The sequence below is a fragment of the Fusarium redolens genome (genome assembly GCF_020744475.1).
Source record: "Fusarium redolens strain MPI-CAGE-AT-0023 chromosome Unknown BKA55scaffold_4, whole genome shotgun sequence".
In the NCBI taxonomy this organism is placed as follows: domain Eukaryota; kingdom Fungi; phylum Ascomycota; class Sordariomycetes; order Hypocreales; family Nectriaceae; genus Fusarium; species Fusarium redolens.
This window is the reverse complement of record NW_025763667.1, coordinates 267,157-284,503: the sequence shown is the minus strand read 5'-3', so window position 1 is coordinate 284,503 and position 17,347 is coordinate 267,157. Positions and strand designations below refer to the sequence as shown.

At 34.1% G+C, this 17,347-nt stretch overlaps 5 protein-coding genes across 5 annotated transcripts; 4 read left to right on the top strand and 1 right to left on the bottom strand.

Annotated features, from left to right (window-relative positions):
* The first annotated feature begins 180 nt into the window (after positions 1-180).
* Positions 181-1,719, top strand: BKA55DRAFT_559658 (uncharacterized protein). Its single transcript, XM_046192002.1, has 3 exons — positions 181-437; positions 488-1,431; positions 1,491-1,719. Exons 1-3 carry the CDS (start codon positions 276-278, stop codon positions 1,597-1,599), a joined length of 1,215 nt encoding a protein of 404 aa, XP_046052604.1. The 5' UTR covers positions 181-275; the 3' UTR covers positions 1,600-1,719.
* Positions 1,720-2,179: 460 nt separating this feature from the next.
* BKA55DRAFT_504314 (chaperonin 10-like protein) lies at positions 2,180-3,374 on the top strand (the record flags this gene model as incomplete). Its single annotated transcript, XM_046187078.1, has 3 exons — positions 2,180-2,425; positions 2,488-2,569; positions 2,656-3,374. The coding sequence occupies 3 exons, from the start codon at positions 2,180-2,182 to the stop codon at positions 3,372-3,374; spliced, it is 1,047 nt and encodes a 348-aa protein (XP_046052603.1).
* A 2,875-nt stretch (positions 3,375-6,249) lies between these two features.
* Positions 6,250-6,623, top strand: BKA55DRAFT_269195 (uncharacterized protein). The gene has a single exon (XM_046185460.1). It carries the CDS (start codon positions 6,331-6,333, stop codon positions 6,559-6,561), a length of 231 nt encoding a protein of 76 aa, XP_046052602.1. The 5' UTR covers positions 6,250-6,330; the 3' UTR covers positions 6,562-6,623.
* Positions 6,624-12,417: 5,794 nt separating this feature from the next.
* Positions 12,418-13,614, bottom strand: BKA55DRAFT_636914 (chaperonin 10-like protein; the record flags this gene model as incomplete). The annotated part of the gene is made up of 2 exons (XM_046197038.1): positions 13,504-13,614; positions 12,418-13,449 (listed from the first exon to the last, which is right to left on the bottom strand). Exons 1-2 carry the CDS (start codon positions 13,555-13,557, stop codon positions 12,418-12,420), a joined length of 1,086 nt encoding a protein of 361 aa, XP_046052601.1. The 5' UTR covers positions 13,558-13,614.
* A 1,879-nt stretch (positions 13,615-15,493) lies between these two features.
* On the top strand, positions 15,494-17,232 carry BKA55DRAFT_672593 (putative arabinosidase). The gene is made up of 2 exons (XM_046197999.1): positions 15,494-16,269; positions 16,329-17,232. Exons 1-2 carry the CDS (start codon positions 15,981-15,983, stop codon positions 17,036-17,038), a joined length of 999 nt encoding a protein of 332 aa, XP_046052600.1. The 5' UTR covers positions 15,494-15,980; the 3' UTR covers positions 17,039-17,232.
* The last annotated feature ends 115 nt before the right edge of the window (positions 17,233-17,347 follow it).

Genomic DNA, 17,347 nt, shown 5'->3' with positions numbered 1-17,347 from the left:
TCTCGGCCGATTTAGATAATGTCGCAGCAAGCGCCATGAACCTTTTTTTTTTCGCCTCCACTCACCACCCACAGTACTAAACAGGGGCTGGAGAAGGTATTCCCAGCGCTGACAAAGCACATGGCGTGGTGGATAATTGGAGAGTTTATTCTGAAACGCCTAGTTCGCAGCTCGGGATTCAGACGCATATTTGTGTCACCATGTAGCCAAAGAAGTGAACACATCCTAGCACTCATACGCTTGATCACGATCTCTTGTTACACCATACTATCAAAATGTCTGAACAATTCCAGCATCTGCTGAAGCCCCTTCAGATGGGTGATCTGCAACTGAAGAATCGGGTTGTCATGGCATCTCTGACACGAAACAGAGACAGCGTCCCCCGAGAAAACCTTCATGTTCCATACTATTCTGAGAGAGCGGGTACCGGCCTGATCGTAAGTCTTACACCTAATATCAAATCGAAGTATGCTCACATTCTGGCTAGCTCTCTGAGGCAGCATTGATTTGTCCACAAGGTGTTGAGTGGACTTTCATGCCAGGCATCTATTCTCAAGAACACGTTGAAGGCTGGAAGAGGGTTACAGACGCCGTGCATGCCAAAGGCGGACTCATTTTCTGTCAATTACACCACGTGGGCCGAGTGGCACATCCTGGAACTCGAGTTCAACGCGAGTCTGGGAAACCTGTGCCAGGCCCATCTGCAGTTGCTGCCAGAGGTGGCAAATTTCGCAACGTTCCTGGAGCCCCTGGCTACGTTATGCCTACTGCAATTGAGGATCCCTGGGCCATCATAGAGTTGTACAGCAATGCCTCACGCCTAGCAAAGGAAGCTGGTTTTGATGGTGTGGAAATTCACAACGCCAACGGGTACCTTCCTATGCAATTCCTGGAATCTCACAGCAACCGTCGCACAGACGAGTGGGGGGGTTCTTTGGAGAACAGGATGCGCTTTTCGCTTGCTTGTCTGGCCAAGATGAATGAGCACTTTTCCTATAACAGAATTGGAGTCAAGATCGCTCCTTGCGGTGGCTACAACGATATGGGTGAGCTAGACGCCCAAGGAAACCCCTCACCCGAAGTCGCCCTTGAAACCTACGCCGGGTTTTGCACAGAGCTTAACAAGCTTGGCCTTGCGTATGTTCAGGTAATGCGGTGGTGGGCGTCTTATGATTTGATGGTTGATGGCAAGCCTCGAGGTGTTCAGTGGGATCCTATTGCAGCGCTCAGGCCGATCCTATCCAACACGCTGCTCTTTGGTAACACAGCTTTTACGCCAGAGGAGGCTGATGAGTGGATCGGAAAGGGGTATATGGATGCTGCAGTTATTGGCAGACCGCTTCTCTACAACCCTGACTATGTTGAGAAAATCCAGAGTGGGCAAGCAGATGCGCTCTACAAGGAGCAACCAGGTGATGAGCACTGGTGGTAGTAAGTCCCAACATTGTATGCCCTGTCTAGGCGATGAAGATTACTTACACAGTTGACAGCAAATGGAGAAACAACGACAAGAGGGACGGCTATCTGAACTGGGCAAAGCGAACTATCGTCCCGGCACATTTAACAACAAAGGATAGATTAAGTCTAATTCACGATTGAAGAGAAACATAGTAAGACAAATGTTTAAAACGGATTCCATCAATTGCGGTGCATTATGCCCAAGTCAATGGAAAGTGACCTTAGCCCTTAAATGCAATCCACTCCCGTCTTCGTAGCTTTAATCAAGACGAATTACCAAAACGTATTAGAATTTGTCGGTTTCATGAGTTGCTTTCACCGAGCCCCGCATTCGGTCGGACATGACGATGTGGCTTGTGGGCTAATTTGCGGGGGTAATGGCCGTAGCAGATTTGAGACTTGTATCTCCTTGTACCTATACGAGCCTGAGGGTTAAGAAATGTTTAGTCAAGGGTGCCAGTGTACCCGAGGTCTCTACTGGAATCCGCTTTCGAGGCCGTACATGCGCTAGCATTTACAGCCCCTGCAATCTGGCACTCGACATGATTCTTCTCCAAGTTGGAGACAAAAACATTCCTGGGGAGTCGCTAACCTTCATCAGACATTGCAAATGGCAATAAAGAAAGCTTGAATTTCGATAGCCTTTGGTAGAGAGCATCACCCTTCCCTGCTGCTTCCCGTTCTCCACACTCACTCTATACTCTCTACCCTGCTAGCGAAGATGCGCGCAGTAGTCTTCAAAGGTGTTGGGCAGGTGGCGGTTGAGGACCGTCCCAAGCCCGAGGTCGTTCATCCGACCGATGTCATACTCAAGGTTAAAGTTTCAGCCTTGTGTGGCAGCGATCTTCACTGGTATCGCGGCCATCAGACAATTCCTACAGGCTTTATTCCTGGCCATGAATTTATTGGTGTCGTTAGTGAGAAGGGAAGCCAAGTCAACACCGTCGACATTGGCGATGTCGTGGTGGTAAGCCGTCAGACTCATACAACAGGAGTATCTAGGGAACTTGGCTAACAAGGCAACACCAGGCTACCTTCTCAACGCAATGCGGGCAGTGCTTCTACTGTCTAAAGAAACAGACTAGTCGCTGTTCTAACAACTTCTTGTTTGGTGAGTCTTATCATATCCACCCGAGGGAAGTAGCTCCCTCATGCTCAAAGGCTCGGCTTACTAACCCATGCTCTCTCAACCGGCAGGTAATAGCGCTGGTATTAACAGCATTGACGGTGGACAGGCCGAGTTTGTCAGGGTTCCTCAAGCCGACTCAACTTTGATTAAGGCTCCCCCTCAAATTCCCGAACACCTCCTAGTCCTCATGGGTGATATCTTCCCAACGGGCTACTTTTGTGCTACCCGCTTTCTCAAGCATATGTCCAAGGAGGAAGCGAAGAGCAGCGTTGTCGCTGTGGTTGGCTGCGGACCTGTTGGTATATGTGCCATTGCCACTGCCTTGACCATGTCTGACACAGTCTACGCTCTCGATCTCGTCCCAGAGCGCCTTGCCGAAGCAGAGAAACTCGGTGCCAAACCTCTTCTTATCACCGAAGACCCTGTTGCTGCGGTCAAGAAGGCCACTGAGGGTAGAGGTGTAGACATCGCCCTGGAAGTTGTTGGCACGGTGGATTCTCTCCAGTTGTGCCTGGATATGGTGCGGCCTTTTGGCGAGATCAGCAGTGTTGGTCTGCAGACGCAGACTCTCCCGTTGGACGGGCCCACCTTGTATGGGAAGAACGTGACAATAGCTTGGGGTAGATGTCCTGTTCGAGGAATCTTTGAAGATGCTCTATCTTGTTTGGCCGACGTACAGGATAAGGTTTCATTTCTTTGCGCATACACTGTTAGCCTGGAGGACGCTGCGCAGGCTTACGAAGTGTTCAGCCAGAGGAAAGTCCACAAGGTTTTGCTGAAACCTTAGAGGGCCTTCACATATAGTACCTGGATAGAAATCATGCAATTTCTGATCTCTATCAACCTATAGTCTATAATATCAGTGTTTGGGTGGTATTAACTAAAGAGCCTTTAGAGTGTATTAAATTCAAATTATCTGTGTTACTAAGAGTAAGATATCTTAACGTATCTTACCACCAATCCGCCCCATTTACAACCATCTCATGATATTTAGTTTAAAGGAGTAACTTAATTATTATGTAATGCATATAGCTTTAATTTCTTTTAAGTCTTGGATACTTATTAAAAAGCGCCTGTTTTTCTATAACCTTTTTCTCTTTTTATCTAAATAATTTTTTATAGCTAGTTAGTTATTTAGCTTCTATATATTAAGCTTAGCATAATTATAATATATAATTAGGTCTTAAATATTAGGAAATGCCTTATTAAGGTTAAAATTAATTATAAATTAACCTAATAATTTAAATAATATTATTTTAGTTTTTTAAATTATAATTTTATTTTTTTAAAATGCTATAGCTATTATTATTTTTATTTAAAGACTTATTATAGTTTTATAAAATTATTTTAATATCCCTTTAGGTATTTAATAATTACTAATTAACCCTTTAAAGTATTTATTTTTAAATTTTTATAACTTATTAAAGGTATAATAAAAATATTAGTACCTTTTTTAATTTAAATTTATAATATTATAAGGGGCTAAAAAGTTAGTTTATAATACTCTTTAAGCTTTAACTTTATAATAGCCTAGTTAGTATTAATAAAGTAAATTTTAATAGCTTAAAATCCTTATTAAATATTCCTCTAATTAAATGCTTTCTTTAAAGCTACTTTTATAGCCTTATAAAGACTTCTATTTCTCTTTTTAAAATTACTTTATAAGTCTTTATTTTTACTATATCTTAATAATAATATTACTTTAATAAGCTAAAAATAATAATATTAAGGAGTTATTTTTTTAAAAAAATTTATAAATTAGCCTTAAAAGGTATACCTAATAAGGCCTTTTATATTAAAATACTTAACTTAATTTTTTATTTTATAATAGCTCTTAAAGATTATAAATATAAAAATAAGCTTTATATTATAATAATAAAAATTAAAAAGGTTTAAAATAAGGAAAATAATATTACCTTTATTAAGTTAGTTATTTTAAACTATAAAGTTCTCTTATTTATATATTATTATTATAAAAAGCTAATAATCTTTAAAGGCTACTTTAAAAAGTAGATTAAGCTATTATAAAAGCTAAAATAATCCCTTATAAAAAAGGGCTTATAAAGGTAAGTAATTAGGGATTTATTAAAGATTTTAAATTAAAAACTTTAATTAAAAACTTATATAAATAATAGCTTAATAATATAAAAAAATAATTAATAAAGCTAATAAAGGCTATAAAGTTAATTAACAATTAGTAAAAATTAAGTTAATTATAATTTTAAATTATAAAAATATAAAAATAAAAGGGATAGTATATTATAATATTTAAGATAAAAGTAAGGTAATTATAAGGTTTTATAAAATAAATATATTAAGTTTTATTAATTAAAGTATAGTATCCTTTAAAGTAAGTTAAAGAAAGAAGGTTAAGGCTAGCTAATAAGTAAGGCCTTTTAGCTAGTATATATATAGCTAGGTTTAGGCTGTAATTAAGGCAGCTAACTATAATAATTTAACTTAATAAAGCTTTACTAGTTATAAGGGTAATAAATATTTAAATTATATTAAATTCTAAAGATACTTAAATATATCTTTTAAGGCTAACTTATAAACTTAAAAAAAATAAAAAAATAAATAAAAATTAAAAAACCTTTTAATTTAAATATAAATAAGTCTTTTAACCTTAAAGTTATTTTTAACTTTATTAATAAGGGTATTTAAAATAAGGGTTTTTTAAATACCTATTTAAGCTATATTACTTAATATATTATAACTAGCTAAGTTATATTTCTTATTATACTTTAAGTTATAATAAGTCTTTAAAAAATAGCCTTTTTTAATATAATATTAATATTAATACTACTACCTTTAGTTAATATATTAAGTATTAATATTTATATTAAATTGCTTTTTTAACTAATTATTTAAAGTAATAATTATAAAATAAATTTAAATTCTTAAGTATTAAGAAAAAAATATTATTTATTTTATTATTTTTATATTTATTTAAGTATTAAGTATTTTAATATAACCCTTAATTAAGTTCTTAATAGTATTTACTAAGTTAACTTATAGCTTTTATATTATCTTAATAAGGTTATTAATATTAAGTTTTCTAGCTAGGTTAAGGTCTTTTTTAAAGATAGCTTTAAAAAGGTTTTTAATAAGTTTAAGCTTTTAATTTTTAAAAGTATTTTTAATTTCCTTAAGATAATAATAATTCTTAGCTTTAGTAATTTTATTATTAGTAATTAATTTAATTATTTAAATAATATCCTTATAAGGTATTACTTTTATTTTATTTTAAGTTTTTTTATTTTATAAAGTAATCTTATTTAAGACTTTTTAATAAATAATATTAAAGATATTTTTTAATTAAGTAGTTTATTTCTTATAATTATTATCTAGCTTTTTAAACTTAAATTAATATTAAGTTAATTATTTAATTATTTAAAGGTAATCTTTAAGGAGTTATTTTTAATTAAACCTCTTAAGCCTAGCTTTAAGGCTATTAGAGATAGTATTATTTTTAATAATAAAAATTTCCTTAAGGTTTTTCTTAACTTCTTTTTAATTATATCCTTTATAAGCTTAATAAATATCTTTTATAAGGGCTAAGATAGTATATATCTTAAGTATTATTTTTTTTAAGTTTGTAAGTTAGCCTTAAAAGGTATATCCAAGCATCTCTAGAATCTAATATTATTTAAACATTTATTGCCCCTATAGCCGGCAAAGCTTCATTAAGTCAAATCATCATAGTTAGCTGCCTCAATTGCAGCCTGAACCTAGCTGCACATATGCCAGCTGAAAAGCCTTACCTGCTCATCAGCTGGCCCCAACCTTCTTCCTACAACCCACCTGAAAGGCTAAGACAATACCACGCTTCAATCATCCATCACGCAGTAAGTCATCCGACCCGACTTCTGACCGCAACCGCTAACAGCATCACAGCTGCACCGTCACGATGCCTGTCCGAAGAAGCCTGCAGCCACCCGATGAGGCCTTTCGTACCAAAATGCCTGACCTGATCCCTTATTTTACGGCAGCTCTTGAAGACCATGAACGCAAGGATGAGCTCTATGCCATGGCATCTTAAGTATTATAATATACTTTCCTTTAAGTATATTAATATTATTTATATAATATTTAAAAAAAATAAAGATATTTTAAAATATTTTTAATATTAAAGATAGCTATATATAAAGTTAATTAGTTAATTATAATATAAGGCTTATACTTATAAATAACTATAATAAAATCTTAAAGTTAGCTAGCTATTATATTTAAGGCTATTATTACTTCTTAAGGCTAGGTTAATTAAATTATTAGCTTATTAAATATTCTTTCTTTTTTTTTTTTTTTTTTTTTTTAAGTTTATAAGTTAGCCTTAAAAGGTATATTTAAATATCTCTAAAATTTAATATAGTTTAAATATTTATTACCCTTATAGCTAGTAAAGCTTTATTAAGTTAAATTATTATAATTAGCTGCCTTAATTATAGCTTAAACCTAGCTATATATATACTAGCTAAAAAGCCCTACTTATTAGCTAGCCCTAACCTTTTTCTTATAACTTACCTAAAAGGTCTTTTATTAACCTTTATTATATATTATACTTTAATTACCTATTATATAATAAGTTATTTAACTTAACTTTCCCTTTTTTAACTATAATTACTAATAGCATTATAGCTATATTATTATAATACCTACTATTTAAAAAAGCCTATAACTACTTAATAAGGCCTTTTATATTAAAATACCTAACTTAATTCTTTATTTTATAATAGCTCTTAAAACCTATAAATATAAAAATAAGCTTTATATTATAATAATAAAGATTAAAAAGACTTAAAATAAGGAAAATAATATTACCTTTATTAAATAAGCTATTTTAGGCTATAAGGTCTTTTTATTTATATATTATTATTATAAAGAGCTAATAATTTCTAAAGGCTACTTTAAAGAGGAGATTAAGTTATTATAAAAGCTAAAGTAATTCTTTATAATAAAAAGGCTTATAAAGGTAAGTAATAAGGGATTTATTAAAGATCTTAAACTAAGGACTATTAAAAACCTATATAGATATTAGCTTAATAATATAAAGAAATAGTTAATAGAGCTAATAAAAGCTATAAAGCTAATTAATAGCTAGTAAAGACCAGGCTAGTTATAGTCTTAAACTATAAGAGCGCGACTGAGATAGAAGCGGGGTAATCGCGGGGTTTAGAAGATATATATTAAGTTTTATATAAGTTTAGTTACCTAAAGTTAAAGACTTAAAGTTATAACTAAATTTAGTATTAGTAGTAAAGAGAGGATTAAATAAGTTATAAAATAAATTATATAACTAAATAAGTATATTAGCTATAATATTAATATATTATTTTTCTATTTATATTAATAATATATTAATATTATAGCTAATTTGCTTATTTAGTTATATAGCCTATTTTATAACTTATTTAATTTTCTTTTTATTACTAATATTAAATTTAATTATAACTTTAGGTCTTTAACTTTAGGTAACTAAACTTATATAAAACTTAATATATTTCTTTTATTTTCCTAAACCCTGCAATTACCCCGCTTTTATCCTAGATATTATAATATAATATCCCCCCTTGCGCTCTTATAGTCTAAGACTATAACTAGCCTAATCTTTATAGGTTTTTATCTTCTTTAATACCTCCTTAGCCTATTACTAAATATCCTTAAGCTACTTATTATATAAGCTATTATTAAGGGCCTTAAAGAGCCCCCTTTTCTTTTTACTTAGCTATATCTTTTTATATAATTTCTTTTTTAAATCCTTAAACTTTTACTTTTTATATTTAAAGAAGTTTATATTAATTAAAAGGTTTTTATAAATAAATTATATAAATAAGAAGATTTTATAATTAAAAATTATTATCTTAATATAATTAATATTATCTTTATTAAATTAGGCCTTTTTAATATTTATAATTATTATATATAATATATTACCCTTATTTTTATTTTACTTAAGAGCTTCTTTAATCTTAAGGATTATATTATAGCCTTTAGTTAGATAAGGCTTATTAGGCCTAGGTGCCTGCAGGCTTCTTTAGATAGGCATTATAACAGGGCAGCTATAATGCTATTAGCGGTTGCGGCCAGAAGAGGGAAAGTCAGGTTAGATGACTTACTGCGTGATAGATAATTAAAGCATGGTATCCTTTTAGGTGGGCTATAGGAAGAAGGTTAGGGCTAGCTAATAAGCAGGGCTTTTTAGCTGGCATATATGCAGCTAGGTTTAGGCTGCAATTAAGGTAGCTAATTATAATAATTTGACTTAATAAAGCTTTACTAGCTATAGGGGTAATAAATATTTAAACTATATTAGACTTTAAAGATACTTAAATATACCTTTTAAGGCTAACTTATAAACTTAAAAAAAAAAGTTTAAATATTTATTACCTTTATAGTTAATAAAGCTTTATTAAGTTAAATTATTATAATTAGCTATTTTAATTATAGCTTAAACCTAGCTATATATATATTAATTAAAAAGCCTTATTTATTAGCTAGCCTTAACCTTCTTTTTATAACTTACCTAAAAGGATATTATACTTTAATTATTTATTATATAATAAGTTATTTAACTTAAGTTTTCTTCTTTTAATTATAACTATTAATAGTATTATAGCTATATTATTATAATATTTATTATTTAAAAAAGCTTATAACTATTTAATAAAGCTTTTTATATTAAAATACCTAACTTAATTTTTTATTTTATAATAGCTCTTAAAGATTATAAATATAAAAATAAGCTTTATATTATAATAATAAAGATTTCCTTATTTATATTAATAATATATTAATATTATAACTTATTTACTTATTTAATTATATAGCCTATTTTATAATTTATTTAATTTTCTTTTTATTATTAATATTAAATTTATAACTTTAAGTCTTTAACTTTAGGTAACTTAAACTTATATAAAACTTAATATATTTCTTATAAACCCTATAATTACCCCGCTTCTATCTACATTGCAATATACTATCCCTCTTATCTTAATTACACTTTTATAGTCTAAAACTATAACTAGCTTATTACTAGCTATTAATTAGCTTTATAGCCTTTATTAGCTTTACTAACTATTTCTTTATATTATTAAGCTATTATTTATATAAGTTCTTAATAATTTTTAATTTAAAGTTTTTAATAAATTTCTTATTACTTACCTTTATAAGTCTTTTTATTATAAGGAATTACTTTAGCTTTTATAATAACTTAATCTCCTTTTTAAAATAGCTTTTAAAGATTATTAGCTTTTTATAATAATAATATATAAGTAAAAGGGTTTTATAATTTAAAATAGCTTACTTAATAAAAATAATATTATTTTCTTTATTTTAAGCCTTTTTAATCTTTATTATTATAATATAAAGCTTATTTTTATATTTATAATCTTTAAGAGTTATTATAAAGTAAGGGATTAGGTTAGGTATTTTAATATAAAAGGCCTTATTAAGTAGTTATAGGCTTTTTTAAATAGATATTATAATAGTATAGCTATAATGCTGTTAGCAGTTGCAGTTAGAAGTTGGGTTAGATAACTTACTGCATAGTATATAGCAGAGGTTAATGAAAGACCTTTTATATAGGTTATAGGAAGAAGGTCAGGGCCAGCTAATAAGTAGGTAAGGCTTTTTAGCTAGTATATATATAGCTAGGTTTAGGCTATAATTAAGGTAGCTAATTATAATAATTTAACTTAATAAAGCTTTACTAGCTATATAGGTAATAAATATATAAACTATATTAGACTTTAGAGATATTTAAATATACCTTTTAAGGCTAACTTATAAACTTAAAAAAAATAAATTAAAAAAATAAAGCTATTTAATAATTAGTAATAAGCTAATTATAGTTTTAAATTATAAAAGTATAAAGATAAGGGGGATAGTATATTATAATATTTAAAATAAAAGTAAGGTAATTATAAAGTTTTATAAAAGAAATATATTAAGTTTTATATAAGTATAGGTTATTTAAAGTTAAAAGTTTAAAGTTATAAATTTAATATTAATAATAAAAAGAGGATTAAATAAGTTATAAGATAGGCTATATAATTAAATAAGTAAATTAGTTATAATATTAATATACTATTAATATAAATAAGGAAATAAGATAATTATATTAGCTATTATTATTACTATTAAATTTCTTATAAGAGTTTAAAATATAATAAATATAAGAATATTTTATATTAAAGTTTTTAAAATCTAATTAATTAATTAATTTTATAAAAGTTTAGATTATTTTATTAAGGTATTAATAGATTTAATTATTATAAAAGTAACCTTTTTAAATAACTTATACCTAAGTAGTATAATAAGGGCCTTAATATTAGTTTTTAAGTTTTATTAATTCTAGGCTATATTAGGTTTATTATAATTTATAATATATAATATAATTTTAGTATTTTCTTATTAAGTTAAGGCTAGATTTTTTTATAAGGCAGATTTTAATATTACTTTAATATAAAGAACTATTATAAAGTAATATTAATTTTATAGTTTTAATATTACTTTTTATATATATAAGTTATTTAGTTTTACTACTTTTAGCTTAATAATTAAGAGATTTATTACTTTTTATTACTTTTATAAGTAGTTTTTAATATTTATCTTAGCTTCTTACTTATTTTTTCTTAAATATATTTTCTTTTTTTTTCTTTAATTATTATAATTTATACTTTAGGTAATATAAAAGTGCCTCCTTTTTAAATAATTAAGTTATTTTAAAGTCTTTTTAAAAACTAATTATATTAATAAAGTAAATTTTCTAGGCTTTAAGGACTAATTTAAAGGTAAAAAGTAATATTAAAGAAAAACCTATATAAAATAATGTCTTTTAATACTTTTAATTATAAATTAAATATAAATAATTAATTAAGTTTAATTAAAATAAAGTCTTTATTATAAAATAAAGAATTAAATAATTAGTTTAATAATATTAAATATAAAAAAAAAGTAAAAATTATATATAAAAAGAAATATACTTAACTAAAGTCCTTTAGGGAATCTATCCCTTTATATCTATTACTATAGATATTTATCTAACTCTACTAATAAAGCTTAGACCTCTTACCCTAAAATGCTTGCTATAACTATTATAATATCTTATATAAAGTTCTTTTTTATTAGCTACTTCTAGGGCAGGCCTAATAGCTAGATTAAGATTATAGCTAGTTATATAATAGGTATAATTATATAGCTACAGGCTATTTTATATAGGTATTAAGGCGGTATAGCTATTATACTATTAGCAAGAAGGGTTAAAAGGGAAAGTTAGGTTAGATAATATACTTATAAGTTTACAGCTCGATCTCTTACTTAGCCAGGCTCTAACTAACCTTTAAGTAGAAGTGCGATAGATAAATCAGGTATAATATATTATAAAGGTTAACTAAGGTATAGGTATGCAATTCCTCTCTTTTGCTATTATACTAGAAGCTAACCTATAGTATCTTAGTCCTTTAGATAGGTTAAAGGAAGAAGGTTAATCTAGCTGCTAAGATATAACTGGTATTAGTACTGCTTAATTAAGGCAGTAATTACATTATTAAAGCAGATAAACCTTATCTAATTCTAACTTCTATAATAATAGCCTGCTATAAGGGTCTTACTATTTAAACTATTAATAGAAAAGCTAAAAAGCTCGATAGCCTTATACAAGGCTGAAGGCAAGGGGGAAAAAAATAGTACTTAATATTGAAACTATCACGGCCTTAGCCTGTAACATAGGGCAGCGTTCGGGTTCTTTTGGAGTGTTATTTTAACTGCTACAAGGTGGGTACGCTGGACGATTGAAAGGTTTCAAACTATTCTTTTCCATTAACTAGTTAGATCCTGACCACAAGTCGACCTGTAAAGGATCTATCGTGAGCTCTTTGAGGAATATCCTCACCCTCGTGTAGCTGGATAATTGTGAGATGGCTAGTGATTCCGTGCTTGGCCACAGCATCCACCATAGCCTTGACATCGTCGACACTGCAGTGCAGAGATCCCTTGACTACAATTTCGCGGAAAACTAGATTAAAGGCGTTGAATTTGAACCCATCGTCAGGAAGCCCAAGCACGACACAGACACCTTGCGGCTGAAGACGATGCAAGATCCAGTCAGTTGCACCAACGTCGTCGGTGCATGTCACTGCGCCTGCCAGCCCAATGCCGTCGGTAAACTCGGCGATTTTGTCCTTTGAAGACTCGTCTGAGATGTTGACAACGAGATCAGGTCTCAAATGCTCTGGAACTTGGGTGGCTAGATTCAACCCTGCGTCGTGTTTGTCGAGAGCCACAACGCGGAGACCGCGCGCCTTAGCCATCTGAATACCCAACACACCGAGACCACCAATGCCCACGATACCCAAAGCTTGGCCCTCGGTCAGCCCAGCCTGCTCAATGGCATTCCAAACAGTTGCTCCCGCACACGTAAGAGGAGCTGCCTGCTCGAACGAGAGACCATCGGGGAGGTGTACCAAAGCCTCCTGCGACGCCAACATGTACTCAGCAAAGCCTCCATCGGAACGTGAGATGCCATTCATGGTTTTGTTTGCGCAATAACGGGCATCTAGAGAGTCGTATGCTTGTTTGCGCCATCTACAACCCCCACACGTGCCACATGGCTTGCGAAAGTTTAGCACGCCTACGCGATCACCAACATGCCAGATGCTACCATCGACGTCTGGACCAAGAGCTGCTACAGTGCCTGCCGCCTCATGCGACCCTGTGAATGGGAGCTGGGTGCCATAAGTGCCCTGATAGACTTGATAGTCGGTGTGGCAGAATGATGCAGCCGCAACTCGCACTAGCAATTCACCCGGTCCAGGCGATGGCACAGGGACATCGTCTCGGAGCTGATAATTCTTGTTGAACTATAATTTTCGAAATCAGCTTTCTGTTATCTCTTCAACACATTTCACACATACCTCAACTAGCCTTAGAGCTTTCATCGAGGCGGATACTGGTTGCCTATTTGTCATTATGATAATACTATGCTGTCTCGAATACTGCTCTGTGATCACAAACGTAGAGAGAAGGCAATTATTTACAAGTACAGGGTAAACAAGAAAGTTGCCCCTTTTTTATAAGTCTTTCTTCCCCATTAGCAAGTTATCAAGTCAATTACGTAGTTTCTACCCCACATATCCACTCTCGGCGCTTTATTTTCTCTTAATGCATTTAGGAAATATCCTTAGTATCACAAAGGGTATAGGTATGTCTACTACCTTTATTACTCCTGATTATTTATATTGTAATGAATTTATAGACCTATCCATTAGAAGCGAGAAAGCTCTAGTATGAACGTAGGGTACATGTTTTAATATCTCACCCAAGGTAATATTCTAAAGATCCAGGACCCTTGATGACTGGTACTTGACTTTTAACATCAGGGCTGAACTTGACCGTCTCATTTACAATGTAATCATTTCGACTAGTCGTTAGCCCTTTAACACAAGTCCCATTCCCCCAAGTAATATCCGCTGCCCTTCGCCACAGCTCGGTCACATCGTAAAACATCCTCTAGGTATAGAAGACTCAACAATTAGCTGCTTCGTAGCGAAGGTGCACAGGATAATTATCCAACTTATCAGCTACGTAGACACCCCGAGAGTTGGCACAGCCGCCGCCAGGTTCCACGACTAGGGGAAGCAATGGGGCCTGAGACCGGGACTGTGAATTGAGTCCTTTGCATCTTTAATAGTCTTGATGGCTTTTGGGTCGTTGCTAATAGAGTTTCTCCGGCACTCGGAAGAACAGGATTCTCTATCTATATTAACTGTCCGTACGGCTATGCTCTGCAAAGGATGTCTTGCCTTGCACTCCTCAACGGGAGCGTGCTCCGGGTTGATCCAGATTTGGCAGCGGTCTCCTCGGGCTTGTAGTTGGCGAGTTCGTGAGAGGTTTATGCAAGACCTGCTGCTAGATGAATTGGGGAAAGCACACAAGGGACGGAGGTCAACGGACCGCAAGCAAACAGATGGGACTGTGCCACACACTGCCCCTCATTCGCGGTACACCCGGGGTGGTTTTTCTATTTCTATATGATCCTAGAGACGTGCTTGTAAGAGAATCTATGGCTAATCCTGGTGATGATGGCGAGGATCCACCCACCACACAGACTACAGACGAGGTGGTCTACAACACCATAGGCGGGAAAATAGATCACTTCTCTAGATGAGACAGACGATAGCGCCAGGGATTCTCGTATGTTCAACTCATTTTATTTTTCTGGAATGTTACTCCGTACGCCGAGCCAAGACAACAAACTAGACGAAGACTGAATTATTGCCCCTGAAGGAGTGACAAATACAGTTCGCCTTCGTCAAGTACGTATGTTCGAAATAAGCGTGCCATGGGCCAGTCGCTTGTGTATGTTGTAATTTTAACTAGCAAGGTTGCTACTGAGAAGATATCAGTTCTATTTTTTGCCCAGGAGATGTCCGTGGCAAGGGTTAAGAACCGGTCTGCGGAGGTTTTGTGAACTCGCCGGCGTCAGAGGATTCTTTGCCACTAAGAGCTGGCGTAAAATTGAGTGTTGCCTCCTGGTTTGGTTTGGAAGACTCGAATTCCCCAACTGTATTGTCGACAGTATCCGGCAAGACCTTAACCCGTGGAGAGATGATCATCGTTCAGGGCTTTAACAGTTTACACAGTAGAGCGTTTATTGATTCAATGATAACGACCGATGTCTAGGTTAGGTACTTCGCCGGAACTTGGCAATATGTGCTCCAATGTGACTCTGGACTAGACTCAAAGAATCATAGTACAGGAGTCATTTCGCCGGGAATTACTCTAATTGGCGTTATGTGCTCGCTTATCGGCCTTAATATTTCGACCCCACCTGGCTTTGGACTACCATAAATTGTCTATTATATAACAGGGATATGCCTATGACATACCCTTAAGGAACTAGTAGAACCATTTCTGAAACCATGGGCTGACAGCACTCACCCCCGTCCCTACTCCCTATATCCGTGGTTATTCCCCAGATCGTGAACGGAGAAACACCCTCCGCCCGATTCCATGGCTGCGGCACATACATGGGGTACATGGTAAGCAGGGGTACCATACGCAACCTACTCGTGCAAGGACGTCATGATGTTTTTCATGCGAGCTGCGAGATAACCTGAGTTCATCTGTGCTACAAAGTGGCACTGGCTCAAAATGGATTTTACCGTCAATTAGCGCATCGCATGAGCATTGACGACTTACACCTTCCAACCGACCCAATACAACAAGCGCGGAACATATTGAAACGTTGGTCTAGGTACTGAAATATAACAATACGGAGATTCAAGAACAGATATCAAGCCACAATTTTTGCTTGAAAAAAAAAAGAAACTGTATCTTACTATACAAGTCTCACTTTTAGTTCCTATACTTGCACCCCGAAACTTGCAAGATGCGTTGGAACTTACTTCAAGTCGTCGCAACCGCGGCTTTGGCACTCACTGCCTCTGCCAATGCAGTGTTACCTCGTCAGCAGAAGTTCGTTGGCTATCTCATTACAACGTTCTCCGATCCGGTACCCAAAGTCCAGCAGTATCTTTCCAACGGCAACAACCCCCTCAGCTACAGAAAGCTAAACAACGGGAATCCCATTCTTGCCTCCACTGTTGGCGAACGGGCCGTTAGAGACATTTATCTTGTCACTAACAGTGCTCGCTCCGAATACTTTATTATTGCTACTGGTATGTTTATCTCACCCGGCATTTCATAATTGTTATCATCAGGACTAACTCGCCTCCCGACCTTGACATCAACGCTCCTGGCTTTAGCTGGGACAAAGCCACCCGTCATGGTAGCCGCGGTCTCGTTATCTGGCAGTCAAAGGATCTCGTCAACTGGTCCGGCCCCAAACTACGCACGGTTGAAGCCAGCACGGCTGGTATGACTTGGGCCCCCTCTGCCGTTTGGGACGATGCCACTAGCCAGTACTACGTCTTCTGGGCCTCTCGACACTACGCATCCAACGATCCTGGCCATGTTGGTTTTGCGGGACTCGATAAGATTCGCTACGCAACAACCAAGGACTTTGCTACTTTCAGTGCACCCAAAGACTATTACGCCCCTGGCATTCCAGTGATCGACCAAGAATTCCAGTACCTTGGGACCCCTGGTCATTTTGTTCGTTACATCAAGGACGAGAGAACTAACCAAGTGTTTCAAGAGCGAACCACGGGTGGTCTATTTGGAACCTGGACCCGCAACCCTGGATTTGTCCGAAATGAGTCTCCCCGTGAAGGTCCTTTATCGTTCCGAGATAACAATAACCCCGACTTATACCATCTCTGGATGGATGATTACGTCCAATACCTTCCTTTCCAAACCACCAACATCCTCAAACCAGGCATTTTTGCGCAATCCAATGCTGCTGGTTTCCCTCGTGGTTTGAAGCATGGTGTTGTTACTCCCCTCACCCAAGCTGAATACAACAGACTTCAGGCTAAGTACCCCTAAGCAACATGACACGGCCAGCACAGGAGGGAGAAGAATGATATGCCGCTGCTATGTACGGAAGTGGGAAGGTTGGCATCGGCCTTGGGGAAAATACTATCTGCGATCAGTGTTTATGCATGTCTGGCCAGATTGGATTTTTTTTACCTTGTAATTTCTTGATTCTATTCCTTAACCTTATTTAAAACTCAATTATCAACAAGTACTATTCTCCAGACTGACTCCCTTTTCTCCATCGTGAATGCTTGTTAGAGCGGAAGGATTACTATCATTCCGGCGGGGAATACCAGGGCAGAAACGCAAGTGCAGCAA

Bases quoted from the DNA above. Each gene is read 5' to 3' on its own strand.
- BKA55DRAFT_559658 (XM_046192002.1), top strand. From the start codon at position 276: ATGTCTGAACAATTCCAGCATCTGCTGAAGCCCCTTCAGATGGGTGAT. The intron at 438-487 runs GTAAGTCTTACA...CATTCTGGCTAG, and splicing joins GAGCGGGTACCGGCCTGATC to CTCTCTGAGGCAGCATTGAT. The intron at 1,432-1,490 runs GTAAGTCCCAAC...CACAGTTGACAG, and splicing joins GGTGATGAGCACTGGTGGTA to CAAATGGAGAAACAACGACA.
- BKA55DRAFT_269195 (XM_046185460.1), top strand. From the start codon at position 6,331: ATGCCAGCTGAAAAGCCTTACCTGCTCATCAGCTGGCCCCAACCTTCT.
- BKA55DRAFT_672593 (XM_046197999.1), top strand. From the start codon at position 15,981: ATGCGTTGGAACTTACTTCAAGTCGTCGCAACCGCGGCTTTGGCACTC. The intron at 16,270-16,328 runs GTATGTTTATCT...ACTCGCCTCCCG, and splicing joins ATACTTTATTATTGCTACTG to ACCTTGACATCAACGCTCCT.